This window comes from Oryzias melastigma, linkage group LG16, assembly GCF_002922805.2.
Source record: "Oryzias melastigma strain HK-1 linkage group LG16, ASM292280v2, whole genome shotgun sequence".
NCBI classification, from domain to species: Eukaryota; Metazoa; Chordata; class Actinopteri; order Beloniformes; family Adrianichthyidae; genus Oryzias; species Oryzias melastigma.
Window position 1 is genome coordinate 27,220,142 of NC_050527.1, and position 15,643 is coordinate 27,235,784.

Here is a 15,643-nt window from a genome sequence, read left to right on the forward strand (position 1 = left end):
AGCATCATATTTTCTCAGTGGCCAGATTTTCTTGTCTCAGTGAACATATTGACACAGTCGGGCTGCACACAAGGAGCAGGCGTCCATCACATGAGCAGCACTAAAGAGTTTCTTGCTCAGGGTTTTGGTGGGGAGGATCTATATGACACACTTGGGTTTCCCATCTTTCCATCTTGCGTGTTGTACAAGTGTTCTCTACAACCTGTCGCCCGCAGCATACCCGTAGAAAAACGTGTACGTACATTTTCTCTCAACGGGTTCAGAGTAGCTGGATGTTTGGATGGAAGTGAACGAGGATTCCCAAAATGAAAAGCTAACGTACACATCTGCCCTCCAGCGTGGCCGAACACAGACCTCCTCTTTCATCAGAACACAAGTGACCGTTTGACGGGTCGGTGGCAGCGAGCCGGCTCGAATGGCGTCCCGGGTGTTCCTCATTATTCCATATCATAGCGTTGGTCGGGGAGAGGGTCAAACATGAGGCACGGTGGGCGACCTTCAAAGACGCGCTGCGCTGTGGCTGAAACGTCAGATGTTTTGGGACCGCGGCTCTGTTGATGTGCATAATGACGGGGAAGTATGCGGTTTCAAACGAGTCGATGAAACCTCCTCAGTCCGTTCCTGTTTTTGCATTCATTTCCATAACTTAACCGTTTCCGTTTCCACGCAGAGCCAGACTCAGACAGAACTGCCTCTATGCTCGGTGACAGGGACTGTTTTGTATATCGGCTGCATTATTTGACTGGTTTACAAACACCTTTTGGTTTCTCTTTGCATTTATATTCTGGTGTTGTGGGTTTTTTGGTCAAACGTTTTTAAGTCTTTATTTTTTTTTTGCTGGTTTTGTGGATTTTATTGCTGGCAGTTGGAATCTTCTGCGGTAGATGTCTCTTTGGCTGACAGGGATGTCTTCTTGGCACGTATGTATGAGAGGGATTGAATTATTTTAGACCCAGGGTTTGGCTGCTGCGTGTGGACAGAGCGAGGCCGGCGGCTGGGTCTGCCTGAACCCGGATCATTAAAGGATGAATTATTGTTTTTTCTGTCGAGTTCAGCGCTTTTCCTCAGGGACGGGATCCCATGACTCCCATCCTGGCGCTTCAGTGATTCCAGATTTGCAGCTTTACTTGTGAACACACGCCTCTCATTATTCAACCGCATCTTTTCGGTTGCTGCCACTTAGTTCTCGCTTACGTCCTCGGGGATTTTGTGATGAAGTTTTACGTTGGCCATCGAGGCTCTGAAAAAGTGCGTCTTGTGTTTTGAAGGATCTCAGTGCAGGTTATCTTGTTTAGTTTGGACGTCTCTGTTTACATATGATTTGTGTTCTTAATGTATAAACAAATGAGATTAAATTACATGGGGGTTCATCTGTGGCTGGAACTGAATAGTGAATGTGGTCTTGTGTGTTTTAGACTCCAGGTCTCTGGACTGACGAAGGAGCAGAACTGGGAAGTCCTCACCAGCGGTCGGCGTCGTGGGGCAGCGCAGATCATCTCAAGGAGGTACTTTCTCCTCCCGACTCCATGACAAGTTCTTAAAAATAACAAACTAACACCTTAGATCAGGGGTGTCAGACTTGATCACACAGGGAGCCAAAAATCAAACACACCTTAGGTCGAACAGGACAAACATTTATTAAACACTCTAAAACTACATTTTTAAAACTTTAAAACTAACTTTTTAACATAATTATGAACTAGATATATAGCATTACCTGTGATAATGCTGGTGTGAATGCTGGAAGCTGAATTTGGCCGCTGAAGATCTCAGTGCTGATACAGCTAAAATATTAGCTAAATGCCAAATTAGCCTAAAAAACAAAAAAATTACGACTTCTGTTATTCAAAAACAGCCATCATGTAGCTGAAATATTAGCTAAACTCCAAAATAGTCTGAAAAATCTTAGTAAATGCTAAAATACTCCAAAAAGCTATCAGAATGCCAATTTTTAAAGCTTTAAAACTGTAACTTTTTAAGATGATTATGAATAATAAAAATGCAGGAATATTATTCCAGAATAAATACATTTAAACCTTAAATAACTTTCAATATTTTACTCTCCATAAAAAATATATTTTGTCAAAATTGCACAAGATAAAAGTAAGTGTAAGATAGCATCGGGCCATTAATAACAATAAAATAAAATGATCTGGAGGGCCGGATCCGGCCCCCGGGCCTCGACTTTGACACGTGTGCCTTAGAGAGTTCTGGAAAAGTATCAGCTCTTTCATTTTTTTTATTTCAAATTTAGTACATCTTTACAGAAGACTTGAACGACCAAGTCTGCTAAAAACTTTTTTTTTATCTTTCCTGAGAAAACGGAACCAATTTTCTTTATTTGGAGATCATGTCATTGATCAACTCGTTGTATATTAACTCTTTGCCTGATGGAGTCCATGTTTTTGCCTCCCACATCACAAACAAACTAGTTATGAAAATGAAAGATGAGACCTGACTCTATGAAGTTTTCTCTTGCTTCTGAGAAAAATGCCCCACTCTTTATTTTAACAAAAACGTGTAAAAACAATAAAATGCGACAAAGATCATCTATGATGACAGGCATCACACTCTAAAACATGTGTTAAAATATTGAAAGTTATTTAAGGTTTAAGTTGATTTATTCTGCAATAATATTCCTGCCTGTTTTTATTCATAATTATGTTAAAACGTTACAGTTTTAAAGTTTTAAAAATGTATTTTTAGAGTGTTGAATAAATGTTTATCCTGTTCTGCAGTGACCTAAGGTGTGTTTTGGATTTTGGCCCCTTGTGCGACTGAGTTTGACACTCCTGATCTAAAGGAACGTTTACACCAATGCAATGTATGCGTTCAGTTTTAATGTTACGTGAACGTACAGATGCGATGAGTTTCGCCGCCACATTTTGAGCAGCAGGAGTGACGCTCTAAAAGGATTTAAAATTGTTGCCGTGTGGTGCCATCTTTCCAGAACCTAAAAATATAAACTTTGGCGAAGTATTGTCTCATGTCAACCAATCAGGAACTCTGCTTTGGTCCAAGGCGTGTTGATGATGTCATCAGCGGCTGAACGAACATGGAGGAGAATCTGAACTTTTTTTTTTTTTCATTTATATGGAGACGATAATAAAAAGTTCCTCTAATTTTATTCTTATTTTGCATTATGGGACTAATGCGGGACAGCAAGTCATCAACCTGAGAAACACAGAGAGACAGAAGTACCGCTGAAAGCATCCGTCATTCAGATGCAGCTCCTGCGGTAGATGATGAATCTCACCGTACTTGGAGAGTCTCTGAATGATCTCATGAACCAGACATGGAGACGGGATTTTTGTAGAGCCTCTTCAAAATAAAGAAACCTGACTTCTCTACATCCTCTGGGTCTTCATGATGTAGCGTTAAGGCTAAAACGGGAGTGTCAGCTTAGTGAAGATTGAATTTGACACACACATCACATTTGGTGTGAACTCGGTTTAACCTCAAATACTTTAGTTGAGGTCAAACTGTTGAAAATTGAACAAATATTTTTTGGTCACAAAAACTTTCATCTTAGCCAGCCCTTTGATAAGAAGATTAACAACTATATTTTTCTGTTTTTCTGGGGAGTTAAGTTATATCCACAAAACGAGCTATACTTCTGTTCAATTTTATAGATAAAGCAGTTGTCATTTTATGATAAACTATTAAGTCGTTATCTCGAGAAAACGTGCTAAAAAACAGCAGACATGGCTACCCAAGCCCTCTGTACACATTCAATCATTTTAAGGTTTTATTGTTTTATATATTTATTTAACTGTTTTAAATGAAGTGTTGGTCTAACTGTAATGTTTTTTATCACCTCTTGGTCAGGACTCCCTTGTAAGAGATTTCTTGATCTCAATGGGAGTTCCTGGTTAAATAAAGGTTAATAAATAAAATTCCTATAGTTTGAATAAATCCAAAATTTGGTCTTTAAAGCCAAAAAAACTCATATTTTATATCCATCTCTCAAAAATTATACCCAGTTGTGTAAGATCTATGTAATAATTCCTTATAAACTAAGTAATTTTCAACCGACCCAAAATTTTGAACAGCTCAAAACCGACTTCACGTAAAGACTCATCGGTCGACGAACATCTGTGCACATCCACAAATGACGAACTCAAGAAATGAATTCCGTACAAGACAGATGTTTGACCAAAGCCTAAAATTACAAATTGTTTGTAGCTGCAGCGTGACACGGCCTTCAAGTGCAATTTAGTCTCCTTATTAAGTGAATATTTTTCATGTCTGTACAGTAACTTTGTTCATCTTTTCTGTGCAGGACGACTGTCATTAAAAAGCATCGTTCTCAGATTTAAGTTTAAACTTGAAGTAGTTCCTTCCAGAACCTTCTAGTTGAATTCATTCAGATCCATTCCGACCTGGTCTTTATGCTGGGTTTAAATTACAACAGAGTTTAGGAACTGGAGGACATTTATCTTTCAAAATAAAAGTCTTGATGATTATAGAACTGCAAAGGAGTCCCACACCATCACACTACCACCCCCACTTTGTTTGACCGTTCCTCTGACATATTTTAGTAAATGCTGTGAGGATTTCCAGGCTTTTAGAAAAGCAGTCTGATCGTATGAGCACAAAGAAACTCACCTTCAGGGTGTCGAAGGCTACAGCGTTTAAGGTGCTGATGCCTCCAGAAAGTTCCTCTGTGATCTCTCCAACCTCTAAAATTGATTAATCTAAATTGATTAATTGATTAATCTAATCTTTTCTAATTTATAGAAAATGAAAAGTCTGTTCATTGATGTTCAAAGCTAGTTTTATTTTGGTCGATTTTTCAGACAACTCGGTATGAACCACAAAGTCTAACATCACCCTTTAGAAAATAATTGATTTGTATTTATGTTATTGCTGTTATGATAAATGTAAATTAACTATTGTCTTTTTTTGTTTACATAAAACATATTTAAAAAATTAGCATTTTATTAACTTTTGACAGAGGTTCACAACTTCCTTTCAAAATAAGACACCTTGTGCCACAAAGGATCAGTACAGCGAAATGTCAGCAGTGATTTAAATAAAAAAACTGTCTGTTACTTTTTAGATGGTGCATTTCAGTGAGAAATTTGTAAATCTAACTAACAAAATCAAATCAGAGATAATCAAGTGACCCTTACTGTGTTTTTTAAACCGTAAGGTGCACCTAAAAACTTTAAATTTGTTAAAAAATTTAAAATCCGCGTCAAAATTCTGGCTGTGCTCGCTGGCCTCAGATTGGTAAACGTCACTCAAAATCTATTAGTTGAACTTGTGATTCACGTACTTTTTATGTGACTTTTTAAATTGAAACTTTGTATTCTTCTTTAACCCCAGAACCACCAGGGAGGGGTAAACGAGCCACACGTGGCTCCAGAGCCGCAGGTTGCAGACCTCTGGTTTAGTCGCACGTTTATTTCATGTGTCAGAGTTGGATGGAAGTCAAAATGTTCTTTTACCTAAAGACTGTTGACACTCCTGCTCATCTGCTGGGTTTGGCGGCCGACCGACTGCATAGTTATAGGAATCCTCAGACCAAGATCTAAATTTATGCTCCTTTTCCCCAAAGTGCGGCGCCGTGTGCATCTTATTATGGTCTGTTGCTTCAGAGGAGTTCGTCTTAAGGGTGTGGAAGGTTCTCATAACGATGCAGGTCAGAGTGAACCAAACGTTATTCAGGTTTTACAGCATTAGATTGACAGTTTTCCCTCTTTGGATCACTTTGGTATTTTGTCACTTTGTCTTTGGAGGGTTTCCAGACACGCAAAACACAAAATAATCTACAAAAGTCTTTTATTTTGTCAGAAAACCTCCCTTACTTTGCATTTCAGAAGGGTTAGATCAGAGGTGTCCAAGTCGATTACACAAGGGGCCAAAATCCAAAACACACCTGAGGTCGCGGCCCGAACACGATAAACATTTATCGAACACTCTAAAAATACCTTTTTAAAACTGTAACTTTTTAACATGATTATGAACTAGATATAAAGGATTACCTGTAATAATAGTTAGTGTGAATGTTGTAAGATGAATTTGGCCGCTGAAGGTGCTGAATTTGATAGCTGAAATCACTGAAGCTGACACTGCTAAAATATTAGCTAAATGCCAAATTAGCCTAAAAAACAAACAAAAAAAAAACTTAGGTTAGCAAAAACAGCTAGCATGTAGCTGAAATATTTGCTAAACTTCAAAATATCCTTAAAAACTTGGAAAAAAGCTTACATTAGCCAAAACAGCTATCATGTAAATCTTAGCCTAACTCCAAAACAGATAAAAAAATTGAAAAAGAAAAGCTTAAATTAGCCTAAACATCTTGCTTGTAGTTGAAATTTAGCTAAACTTCAAAATATCCTTAAAAACTGAAAAAGCTTACATTAGCCAAAACAGCTAGCGTGTTGCTGAAATATTAGCTAAACTCCAAAACAGCCTAAAAAGTTTTTTTTAACTTTAAAACCGTAACTTTTAAATATAATTATGAATAATAAAAAGGCAGGAATATTATTATAGAATAAATAAACTTAAACCTTAAATCACTTTTAATATTTTACTCTCCATAAAAATATATTTTGTCAAAATAAAACAAGTTAGAAACGAGCCCAAGATAACATCGGGTGATTAATAACAATAAAATAAAATGATCTGGAGGGCCGGATAGAATTACCCGGAGGGCCGGATCCGGCCCCCGGGCCTTGACTTTGACACACATGGGTTAGATAATAAACCCTGAAATGTCCCTTTCTGAAATCGTTGGCGATGCTCCTGCAGGAAGTCATCAACTGATTGTTTCCAGCTCAAAGGACTTCGTATAAACATCTTAGTTTCCTGTTGCTCTGAAAAGAAAAGGTGCGAGTTCACTGTGAACCACTTCAAAAGCTTCATTCCACATCGTCATGGGGCTAACAATGGCGTAATTCAAGCTTATAATAACTTTGGTTTGTAATGTCAATCTGTGGACGGCCACAGAACTCGTTTGTGCAGGTTTGGATAAAAAACCGTCAAGAAATAACTGGATTTGTTAAAAACACCACAGGAATCTCTCAGGACAAATGTCCTCTCCTCAGACCATCAGATTGTCAAATCATTAACGTCACAAATCCCTTAAAATCTTGAATCCTATTGGATCTGGGTCTGCTAATGACATTTAGATGCCATCTTCCATCATCCTAACCGAGCCTGGAGTTGGAACTGCCTGGACTTGTCGTTACGGACGGCGGCGGCGAAGTGCGGTCTGTGTGGGAGGACGTCTGTGAAAAGAGCCGGTCTTTGTTGGCGAAGGCTGTCAGGAATACCAGATCAGTGCTGAAGACCGCACCTTTGTCTGCACAGCACAACTGCGTCTGTTAGTCTTACAAAGAGCATCCTGTTTTTAGGTTTCACCCTCTGACTTCACTCGCTTCATCATCCGCCCTTCGTCGCTGCTGCTGCACCACGCACTGCTCGGGCTGCAGAGTGTGGTTACCATAAAACTAAAAAAAGAAAAAAGTTGACATTCCAGGCATTTCAGTGACTGTTAGAGAGCTGGTAAATCATTTAGCCAAAGCAAACCTGTCAGATCTGTGAAATCATGTTTTTGTCTGTAAATATTTGGTTAGTTGTGGATTTTTCCAGCCTAAATGTGAGTTTCCTCCACATTTGCTGAAGCGTTGTTTTGTTTTTTTCCTCCAGCAGATCGCAAAGCTGAGGCTGCAGCTGCAGCGCAGCAAGCAGGTGACCCGACAGAGCAAGGACCGCGAGCTGCCACAACCGTCGCCGCACGCAGCCGCCTGCCAAACACAGGTGAGGCTCCGGCCCGTCCGACTCCGCCCACCCGGGGAGAGACCCTGAGGGTAGAACGAATGAATGAAACCGGACCGCTCCGTTACAGAGGAGCAGAATGTGTCCGAACAGAAACGCCCGTCTCCTCCACCAGCAGCAGGAACGGGTTTTTAACTTGTAAAGCTGTAACTGAGCTCGCCGCCGTCTTTACTTTGTAACTGGAGCAAACGGTGTTGATCAGTGATAACGAGGTGAGAACAGGTCTGGACATGTTCTGCTCCGTTTGTGTGGAGGACTTCACATAAACCTGGAAAGCTGCAGAACTGTGGAAGCACAGAAACCCTCAACGTGACTTTGGTTTCTTTATTGATCAATCAAAACTATCAATTTCAGCAATTAAAAGGCAATAAATATAAAAAATACATAAATGTGTAAAAGTCCCAGGCTGTTATTGTAAATAAGAACATATTCTTAATAGCTCACCTGGTTAGATAAAAGTTTAATAATAATAATAAAAAAAAAGATATTTTTCAGGGTTCCTGCGGCTATGGAAGTGTTTGTGACTCATAATTTAAAATAAAAGTCAATACTCGAGATGCTATTTCATTTTCACAATGTGACTACATTACTTGTCTCTTAAATTAAATTAAAAAGCAATTGTCAGAAAGGCTTTTTCAACACAACTCATTCTGTAACTTAATTAAAATGATGAAGAAATTTCGTTTTCAAAAAGTTCTTTAGTAATTTTGTACCAAAATTCTATTAGAAATATCAGATTTGAAAATTAAAATGCATAAACAGAAATGCTTTTTCATTTTCACAATGTTAACTGCATTACTTGTCTCTCAAATAAAATGAAAAAGCAATTCTAAGAACGGCTTTTTCATTTCCTTCAACGCCGCTCATTCTGTGACATAATTAAAGTGACAAAACTAATGAAGATTGTTTTTTTCATTATAACTTTCTGCTGCGTAATAAGTGTCCCATAAATCAGTTCAACTTAGCAGATCCAAGGAGCGTACCATGGTGAGGTCAGTCTATAAAATGTGTAGTCAGGAGTTTTACCGCCTTTAAACATCTATATTCTACTTTTTATAACTAATTTTTTATCGTAACTCTTGTGATAAATGAGGGAATGCTGTTTTTAATCGTCTTGAATTTGAGTAATTTAACCACAGCTGTGATTACATCGATTATAAAATTGCACAAATTGAAGTTTTTATAATAAATTAGCTTAACGGAAACATGAAAATTGGACAAAAACTTAATTTTATCAACAAAAAAAAGATTTTTGTGCTTGGAGGAGGTGAGCTTTCTCAAACCTCAGTTTTTTTCTGCTTCTGATCCAACAATAAAGAGATATTCAGAAATGCAGTTTTAAATTAATTCATCTATGTCCGCCATTATCAGAAAAATGCTACAAGAAGATGTTAAAAACAGAATTTGAACAGTAAAGGTTGTATCAAAACCGTGCTCCCTAAAGAGGAAAACAGTAAATCTTAAAATCTAAATTTCTTAAACTCTGAGTTTCATTATTTCCAGATTCCATTGGAGACTTTAAATGATGGGTTTTGTTGGTGGTTCCAGCTGCATGGTTGACGTGTCGTCTTCCTCACATGCTGCATGCAGCTGCATCTCTGTGGTTTCAGCTGGAAATCCCTCTGAACCTGCAGCTTTCTCTACTCCTCTAGTTCTTCCTCTGACCTGCAGAAACCAAAACTTCTATCTCTTTATTCAAATAGTTCATAAATACTCAGATAGTTCCAGAAAACTGTTGATGTGGTTCTGATGTTCCACAATAGAACCACAGACTGTTTGCTCGTGGTCACTCAATCGTCCCGTTTTGTTCTCTCTGCAGCACAAAGGAACTTCAGCAGCTTTATCCGCAGCACCTTTGACAAAAGCCCTCATCTGCAGAGTGCCGAGCAACGTGGAGGGCATCAACCACGAGCTGGAGAACGTCTTCATCAGAGAGGACTGGGAGCCGGGCATGCAGGTAACTTCACTCAGAGTCCAGATATTCTAGTGATGTTTGAAACCAACACAGGAAACGGAAGGAAAAGGTGTTCTCTGATGGACCTGAATGATGTTCTGGAGTCGGAGAACAAAGATGAACAAATGACTTTATTCACAAGTCTTAAAGTTTCTGCACGTGAGCTGTATGTATGCTCTCATTCAGAACCTCCTCAGTGGGATCATTCTCTTCCAGTTTCTAGAACCAGAATTCTGTCCGTCAGTAGAGTTTCACCCTCATTCCCAGCTGATGTCTGACCTGTGAGGCGACGGAACCAAACCCGAGTTTCTCCACAAAAACACTTTTCTACAGAAAGATCCTCAGGATTCAGACTTTTCATCTGTTCTGTCACAGATTTGTCTGTTTTTTACTCAAAGCTAAAAAACCTGTAATACTCACCTGTTTTTACCTCCTTCACTGGTGTGGTTTCATCCTACAAGAGGCTTTGATGAAAATGGTGTTTTTAATATGTATGAAGAGAAGCTCAAAAATTCAATTTCTAAGTTTATTATTTATTTAAATCGCTTTGAATCCGGAGCAGATGAGATGCAGATCAAACAAGATTGCATTTGTGACGTAGAAAATACTCTTGGCGAACCAACAGTGAGGGGAAGGGGGGCGGTCTTGCTCCATCCCACCAGTCCCACAATTCAGAGGTGCATGTCTAATGAATCCTCATTAAAAGGGAACACTTTTAACAGTTTTAAAGATGGAGTGGGACTTTAGGCTCTTTGATGAAGAAACTTCCAACAGTAAGATCGGTTTTCTGTTTCATTTCTCTAAATAATTCAGCATTGTTTCAAATATTTATTTACTTTTTTAAACTCCAAATTTAGTTTTGTTTTCTCACCTCGGGTGATTTCAACTGAACTGAGGTGAAACTTTCCTAAACGAATGACTAATTTCACCATCAAGGAGCTGAAATCTGCTTTGGAATTTAGATCTGAGTATCACCAGAATTAATTTGATTGATGTATTTTTTTTTTTTTAATCCTTTCGATCCGCTCAATACGATTCAATTCAATTTTGAGTTTACACATTTGGACACTTTTGTTTTAGAAATACATGAATAATCCATCAATATGTTTTTCATATTTTCATAGTAATCTGATCCAGTTCACATACTGTAAAATCTATTAGTGAAGTTTTGAGATGGTCAATATCCTGCAGAGTTGCATGGATCCTCAAATAGGGAATCTCCGATTGTTCTGCCTCTCCTGGAGGGCGGTTCAGTTTGGCCACTAGGTGGCGATTGCGTCATAGCATTACACCTTATTAAAGAAGAAGGAAGAAAGAGCAAAAAAAACTGTGCTTTAAACCATAAATGGTTACTTTAAAAATATTTCCTTGAAAGAGTTTAGAAAATTCATATATAGATGATCATTCAATCAGAATGTATGTTTAGGTCGGCCGAGCGTTAGCATTAGCCGTCCTATGGGAACTGTAATACATTATACGTTAGCATCAAGCCAGACTTGAGCTTTATGCATTAGATCGATCTCTACTTTTATAGATTATTGATCTGTTAAGGTTAATTCGATTCAGATCAATTAATCGGTTTCATCAACCCTCCCCTGTTAGAATTGTATTTATTGATCTAAAAGGTTAATTGTTTCTCGCGTCCTGTTTACTATTTTTTTGTGATGTACCGACACTCTGAATCTTTTACACAAAACTTTATTTACAAAAGACGCTCAAACGTTTCATTGAACTCACTTTAGCTGCTTTGATTTGTGCTTCAGATTTTCTGTTTTATCTTTTAGAAACATAAGGAACAAACTTTAAGGATTTATTTCCACATTTTAGTCATATCTTATAATATGACTTTAACTGCAGTGATGATCAATCAAGAGAATTTTGTTTGAATGTAATTTTTTTTTTCTCAGATCAGTTTTAACTGCAGAGAAATATTAAAGATTCATCAGAATCTGCAGCTGCAGCTCTGTACCTGCATGTAGAAATTGTTGTTTTCTCAGGAATACACATTGAACCTTCAAACCTGGATTATCTTTGAGGAAACTCAACAGAAGGAACCAGTTCTTCTAGAATTTCTTGAAGATAGAAACAGTTGAGACTCATTTGGAATAGTTTCAGATTCTAATCATTTATCCAGACTCAAAATGAGGCTAAATATCAGAAACATTCGAGGGTCTCTGACCCCCGTGACCTCTTCTCCTGTTCTGACCGCACAGGCCATGGAGGCGGTAGACGGACGCCGCCCCCCCTTCCCCCCCCATCGCCACAGCAGCAGCGGAGACACTCGGGACACGGACACGCAGGCTCCCTCCAGCGGCGACTCCAGCCCGTCGCCCCGCCCCTGCAGCGCCGACCTCCTGCACTCGCCCGACGGAAGCCCCTGCTCTGCAGAGGAAACCGATAAAGGTGCGTCTTCACAGCTCCAGGCGGGACGGGGACCTTCAGCTTCCTGTTTTATTCTGGAAGTCTGGATTAATAATAGACACGTGGTGTCAGTCAAACCGGCGAGTGTGTAGAGTGACTTCTGGTAATATTATGTCTATGGTTTAGAACGGCAAAGCCGACAGCTGAACGCTGTTTAAAGCAATTTTACATTAATAATAAAAAGTAAACGAATGAATTGTAACGTGAATATGCACATTTATTTTCTAGATGTTCTACCTGGTTGTATTGTTTTCCCTCTTAGATCAAATCTCAGTATTCCTCCTGCAGAAGGCTCCACAGCTTCTTCCCCAAAATCCTCTGGATGATATTAAACCATTCGTGGATTATTTCTCTCTACAACCCGGTCATAGTTAGACGAAGGTTACAGGAACTTCATTGAATGCTGCTCGTTTGATTATGAAGATAATTCAGATTTTCTTCTTCTGATTGATGCTAATGCTAACGCTAGCTTTCCACGACGGGGATGAGACGTAGATCTGCAGAAGATCTTTTCTGTCCAGTTAGAGTTGATTACATTTCACAAAATCCCTAAAAACAGACTAAAGTCAGACAATTTAACATGTCTGACAATAAAGAAAAACTAATAACTTATTTTCTTACGTAGCTCCTCTTTGCTGTTGCTCATAACCGTGTCTGATCCTGCAGGATAATAAAGATAAACAAGAATCAAAATAATGTGTAATATTCCTATTATAAGCATTCCTATTTTACAATTACCCCTTAAAATACCCCGAAAAACAACAAAAACCTCTCATTACAACGACTGTAGCCTTGGGTGCAGTTAAAACACGCGGCAAACATGCAGTAATGAGCATCTTGGCTGCTCCTATTACATGAATTTCTATCAGTTTTTGAGCTGATTGCACCTAAAACACGTGTGAATAACATAAAGGACAATAGAAGCCGTAAGAATATCTGCTCAAATGAAAGGTCGATATTTTCAATAGAACCTCAAATATTGAAGCATTATTCCCATTTATATTTAGAGTTGTGAACGAGATGGGAGAAATGAAAATACAGTTCAACAGGACATTCATAAAATAAATATTGCACATTTTTCTGTTATAATTGGTAAAGTTACCTTTTATTATTTATGTAAAATTGATTTAAACAGTGTTCTCAGCTGTCAGCTTTGATGTTCTAAACCTGAACACCAGAAGACACTATTCACATTTTTGGTCCTGTCGCCATTTCGTCCGACTTTGTGAAAAGGGTCTTTTCCAGAAAAACAAGGGAAAAAAAACTTTATAAAGAATAATTGCTGTTTTGTTGATAATCACTTCCAGAAGTGAATAGTTTGGTTTTTAACCCTTTGAGGGTTGTGCTCCTTAAAACAGAAAATCCTGGACACCTTTATTAAAGAACCAGCCATTATTCTGAAAGTTCTTCAGTTTGAAGGATCCTGACGTGGAAATGAACCTCATCAGTGATCTAAAGCATCAATAATGAAACCTCGTTTGGTCTTTTAGAGTTCATCTGTCTCTGCTCTCAGATATTTTCAAAGTAAAAGCTGACGGATTCCTCTGTCTCCAGATGGCGTCTGCAGTTCTCCTCTCCCTAAATTTGCCACGTCTCCCAAACCCAACAACAGCTACATGTTCAAGCGGGAGCCTCCGGAGGGATGTGAGAAGGTCAAAGTGTTTGACGAGTTGGTGTGAGTATCTCTGATCCGCGGATCTCCTCTGGACTCGCTCTGTTCTGATCGGCTCTCTCGGCGTCTTCAGGTCCGGCAAATCCAAAGGTTTCCCGCTCTTCTCCTGTCCCGACAAAAACAAGGTGAACTTCATTCCCAGCGGCTCGGCCTTCTGCCCCGTCAAGCTCCTCTGCTCCTCCCTCTTCTCCCCCGGCTCCGGTCTCCATGGCAACGGCGCCCTGGGCTCTCAGGTGACGCCGGCGGGAGACGGGAGCGCCAACGGGAAATCCGGCAGCGACTGTCAGAGCCCCGAGGCGGACGGCTCGGCACAAGTGCTCCTTACCAGCTAGTTCTCAGGTATCCTCGACCAAACCTGCCAGGTGACTTTGGTGACAAAAAAAAAGGAAAAACAAAAAAGTTGCACTCTGATAATCCTAACGTTAGCCAGCAGGGGGCGTTCAAGGTCACAGAAAACACCAGCTTCTGCGAGGAGTCGGAGGATCGCTGCTGGCCTTGGGCGCAGCCCGCTCCACCCCTCACTAACCTCCCCCCGTGTACCACGACACCAAGCGTAGCAGGATTAGCTTCGTTTTCCATGAAACACAAGTTACATTTGCTTTAGAAAACTCAGAAGAGTTGATGAGGGGGCGGGGCTTAAAAGGACATGGACCCTTTTCCATTTTTTTTTTACATTTGTTTGAATGTATTTGTAGCACAAAGACGAGCGACCAATCAGAACCTCCCCCTCCACAAAAGCTCAGGTCATTCCGCTCGCTTCGACCTCGAGGCCTTCCGCGTGGCGTTCTCGACCGAACGCGCCGCCACATTCCTGATGGTTCCTTCCTCCTCTGCTGTTGATACCAAAGCGACTCCACGACGGCGGACGGACTCTAGAGGAGGTTTCTATAAGACACTAGTGTTTCAACAGCACTTACATGGAAAAAGATAATCAGCGTTTGATTCCTTCAATCAGAAAAATGTGATTTCTGAGCAAAATCAAACATTTCAGTTTAAGGCGATTCTTCAGCGTCGGGTCAAACATCCTCAGTTTCCCTTCTCCCAATAAAGAAAACAAAACTTCTGTGTTGAAATGTTTTTTTTTCTTTTGAGGACACATGTTTCCATTTATGATACAGGAGTTGAATATTAAGGCAGTTTTCAGTTTATCCACACAAACATCGTTCAGCTGCAGTTTCCTCCGTGGTGAGGAAAGGGTTAAGGCATTGATTCAAGCCAGAAGGACTTGAAATTAATGACTAAACTAATACATTTTATAGTCTGAGCAATTATATAATGGTTTAACCCTTTAACCGCTTGCTCAACCAAATGCTGGGAAACATGTTTTTAAGAATATTGTGTATTACTCCCCACGGTACGGAGCCCCTAAAGCGACAATTTTTTTTTTTACAGAAAAAGTTTTAAGTTAAAAAAAAAATCTAGTACTGACAGATATCTGCACCAGTTAGTATTTTTTTAGGAAAACATTTTTTTACGTTACGATCTGGTGCACACTGGTTACTAACCAGAATTTTTTTATCCTACAAATTGAAGTTAAAAAAAAACAACTTTCATTTTTATTTTTTAATTTGGTGTCTCTTTAGGGGCTCTGTACTAAAGAAATACCCTTTGAACGTGATTTCTTTTTTTTTGTTGTTTTTTTTTTGGGGGGGGGGTAGTTAAAGGGTTAGCAAAACAGTTACTATGGCAACAGAAAGCCGATAATGGACAAAGTGTCTTTACATTTAGATATGAGGACGCAGCCTCACATGTATGTAAATTTACATATGTGCATTTGTATATAAACACATGCACATATGTAAATGTGC

The 15,643-nt window shown here is 39.3% G+C and overlaps 1 protein-coding gene across 3 annotated transcripts in view; it reads left to right on the forward strand.

Annotated features, from left to right (window-relative positions):
• Positions 1-14,898, forward strand: part of LOC112136666 (glucocorticoid-induced transcript 1 protein) — a 34,432-nt gene extending 19,534 nt beyond the window's left edge. For 2 of the 3 annotated variants that reach the window (XM_024258524.1, XM_024258526.2), the window contains exons 4-9: positions 1,416-1,505; positions 7,660-7,770; positions 9,608-9,745; positions 11,956-12,145; positions 13,718-13,838; positions 13,909-14,898. In XM_024258524.1, coding sequence (XP_024114292.1) covers positions 1,416-1,505; positions 7,660-7,770; positions 9,608-9,745; positions 11,956-12,145; positions 13,718-13,838; positions 13,909-14,167 — 909 coding nt within the window. In that variant the 3' untranslated portion in view covers positions 14,168-14,898. The remainder of the gene's footprint in view (positions 1-1,415; positions 1,506-7,659; positions 7,771-9,607; positions 9,746-11,955; positions 12,146-13,717; positions 13,839-13,908) is intronic. The other variant, XM_024258525.1, reaches the window with a different exon arrangement.
• The last annotated feature ends 745 nt before the right edge of the window (positions 14,899-15,643 follow it).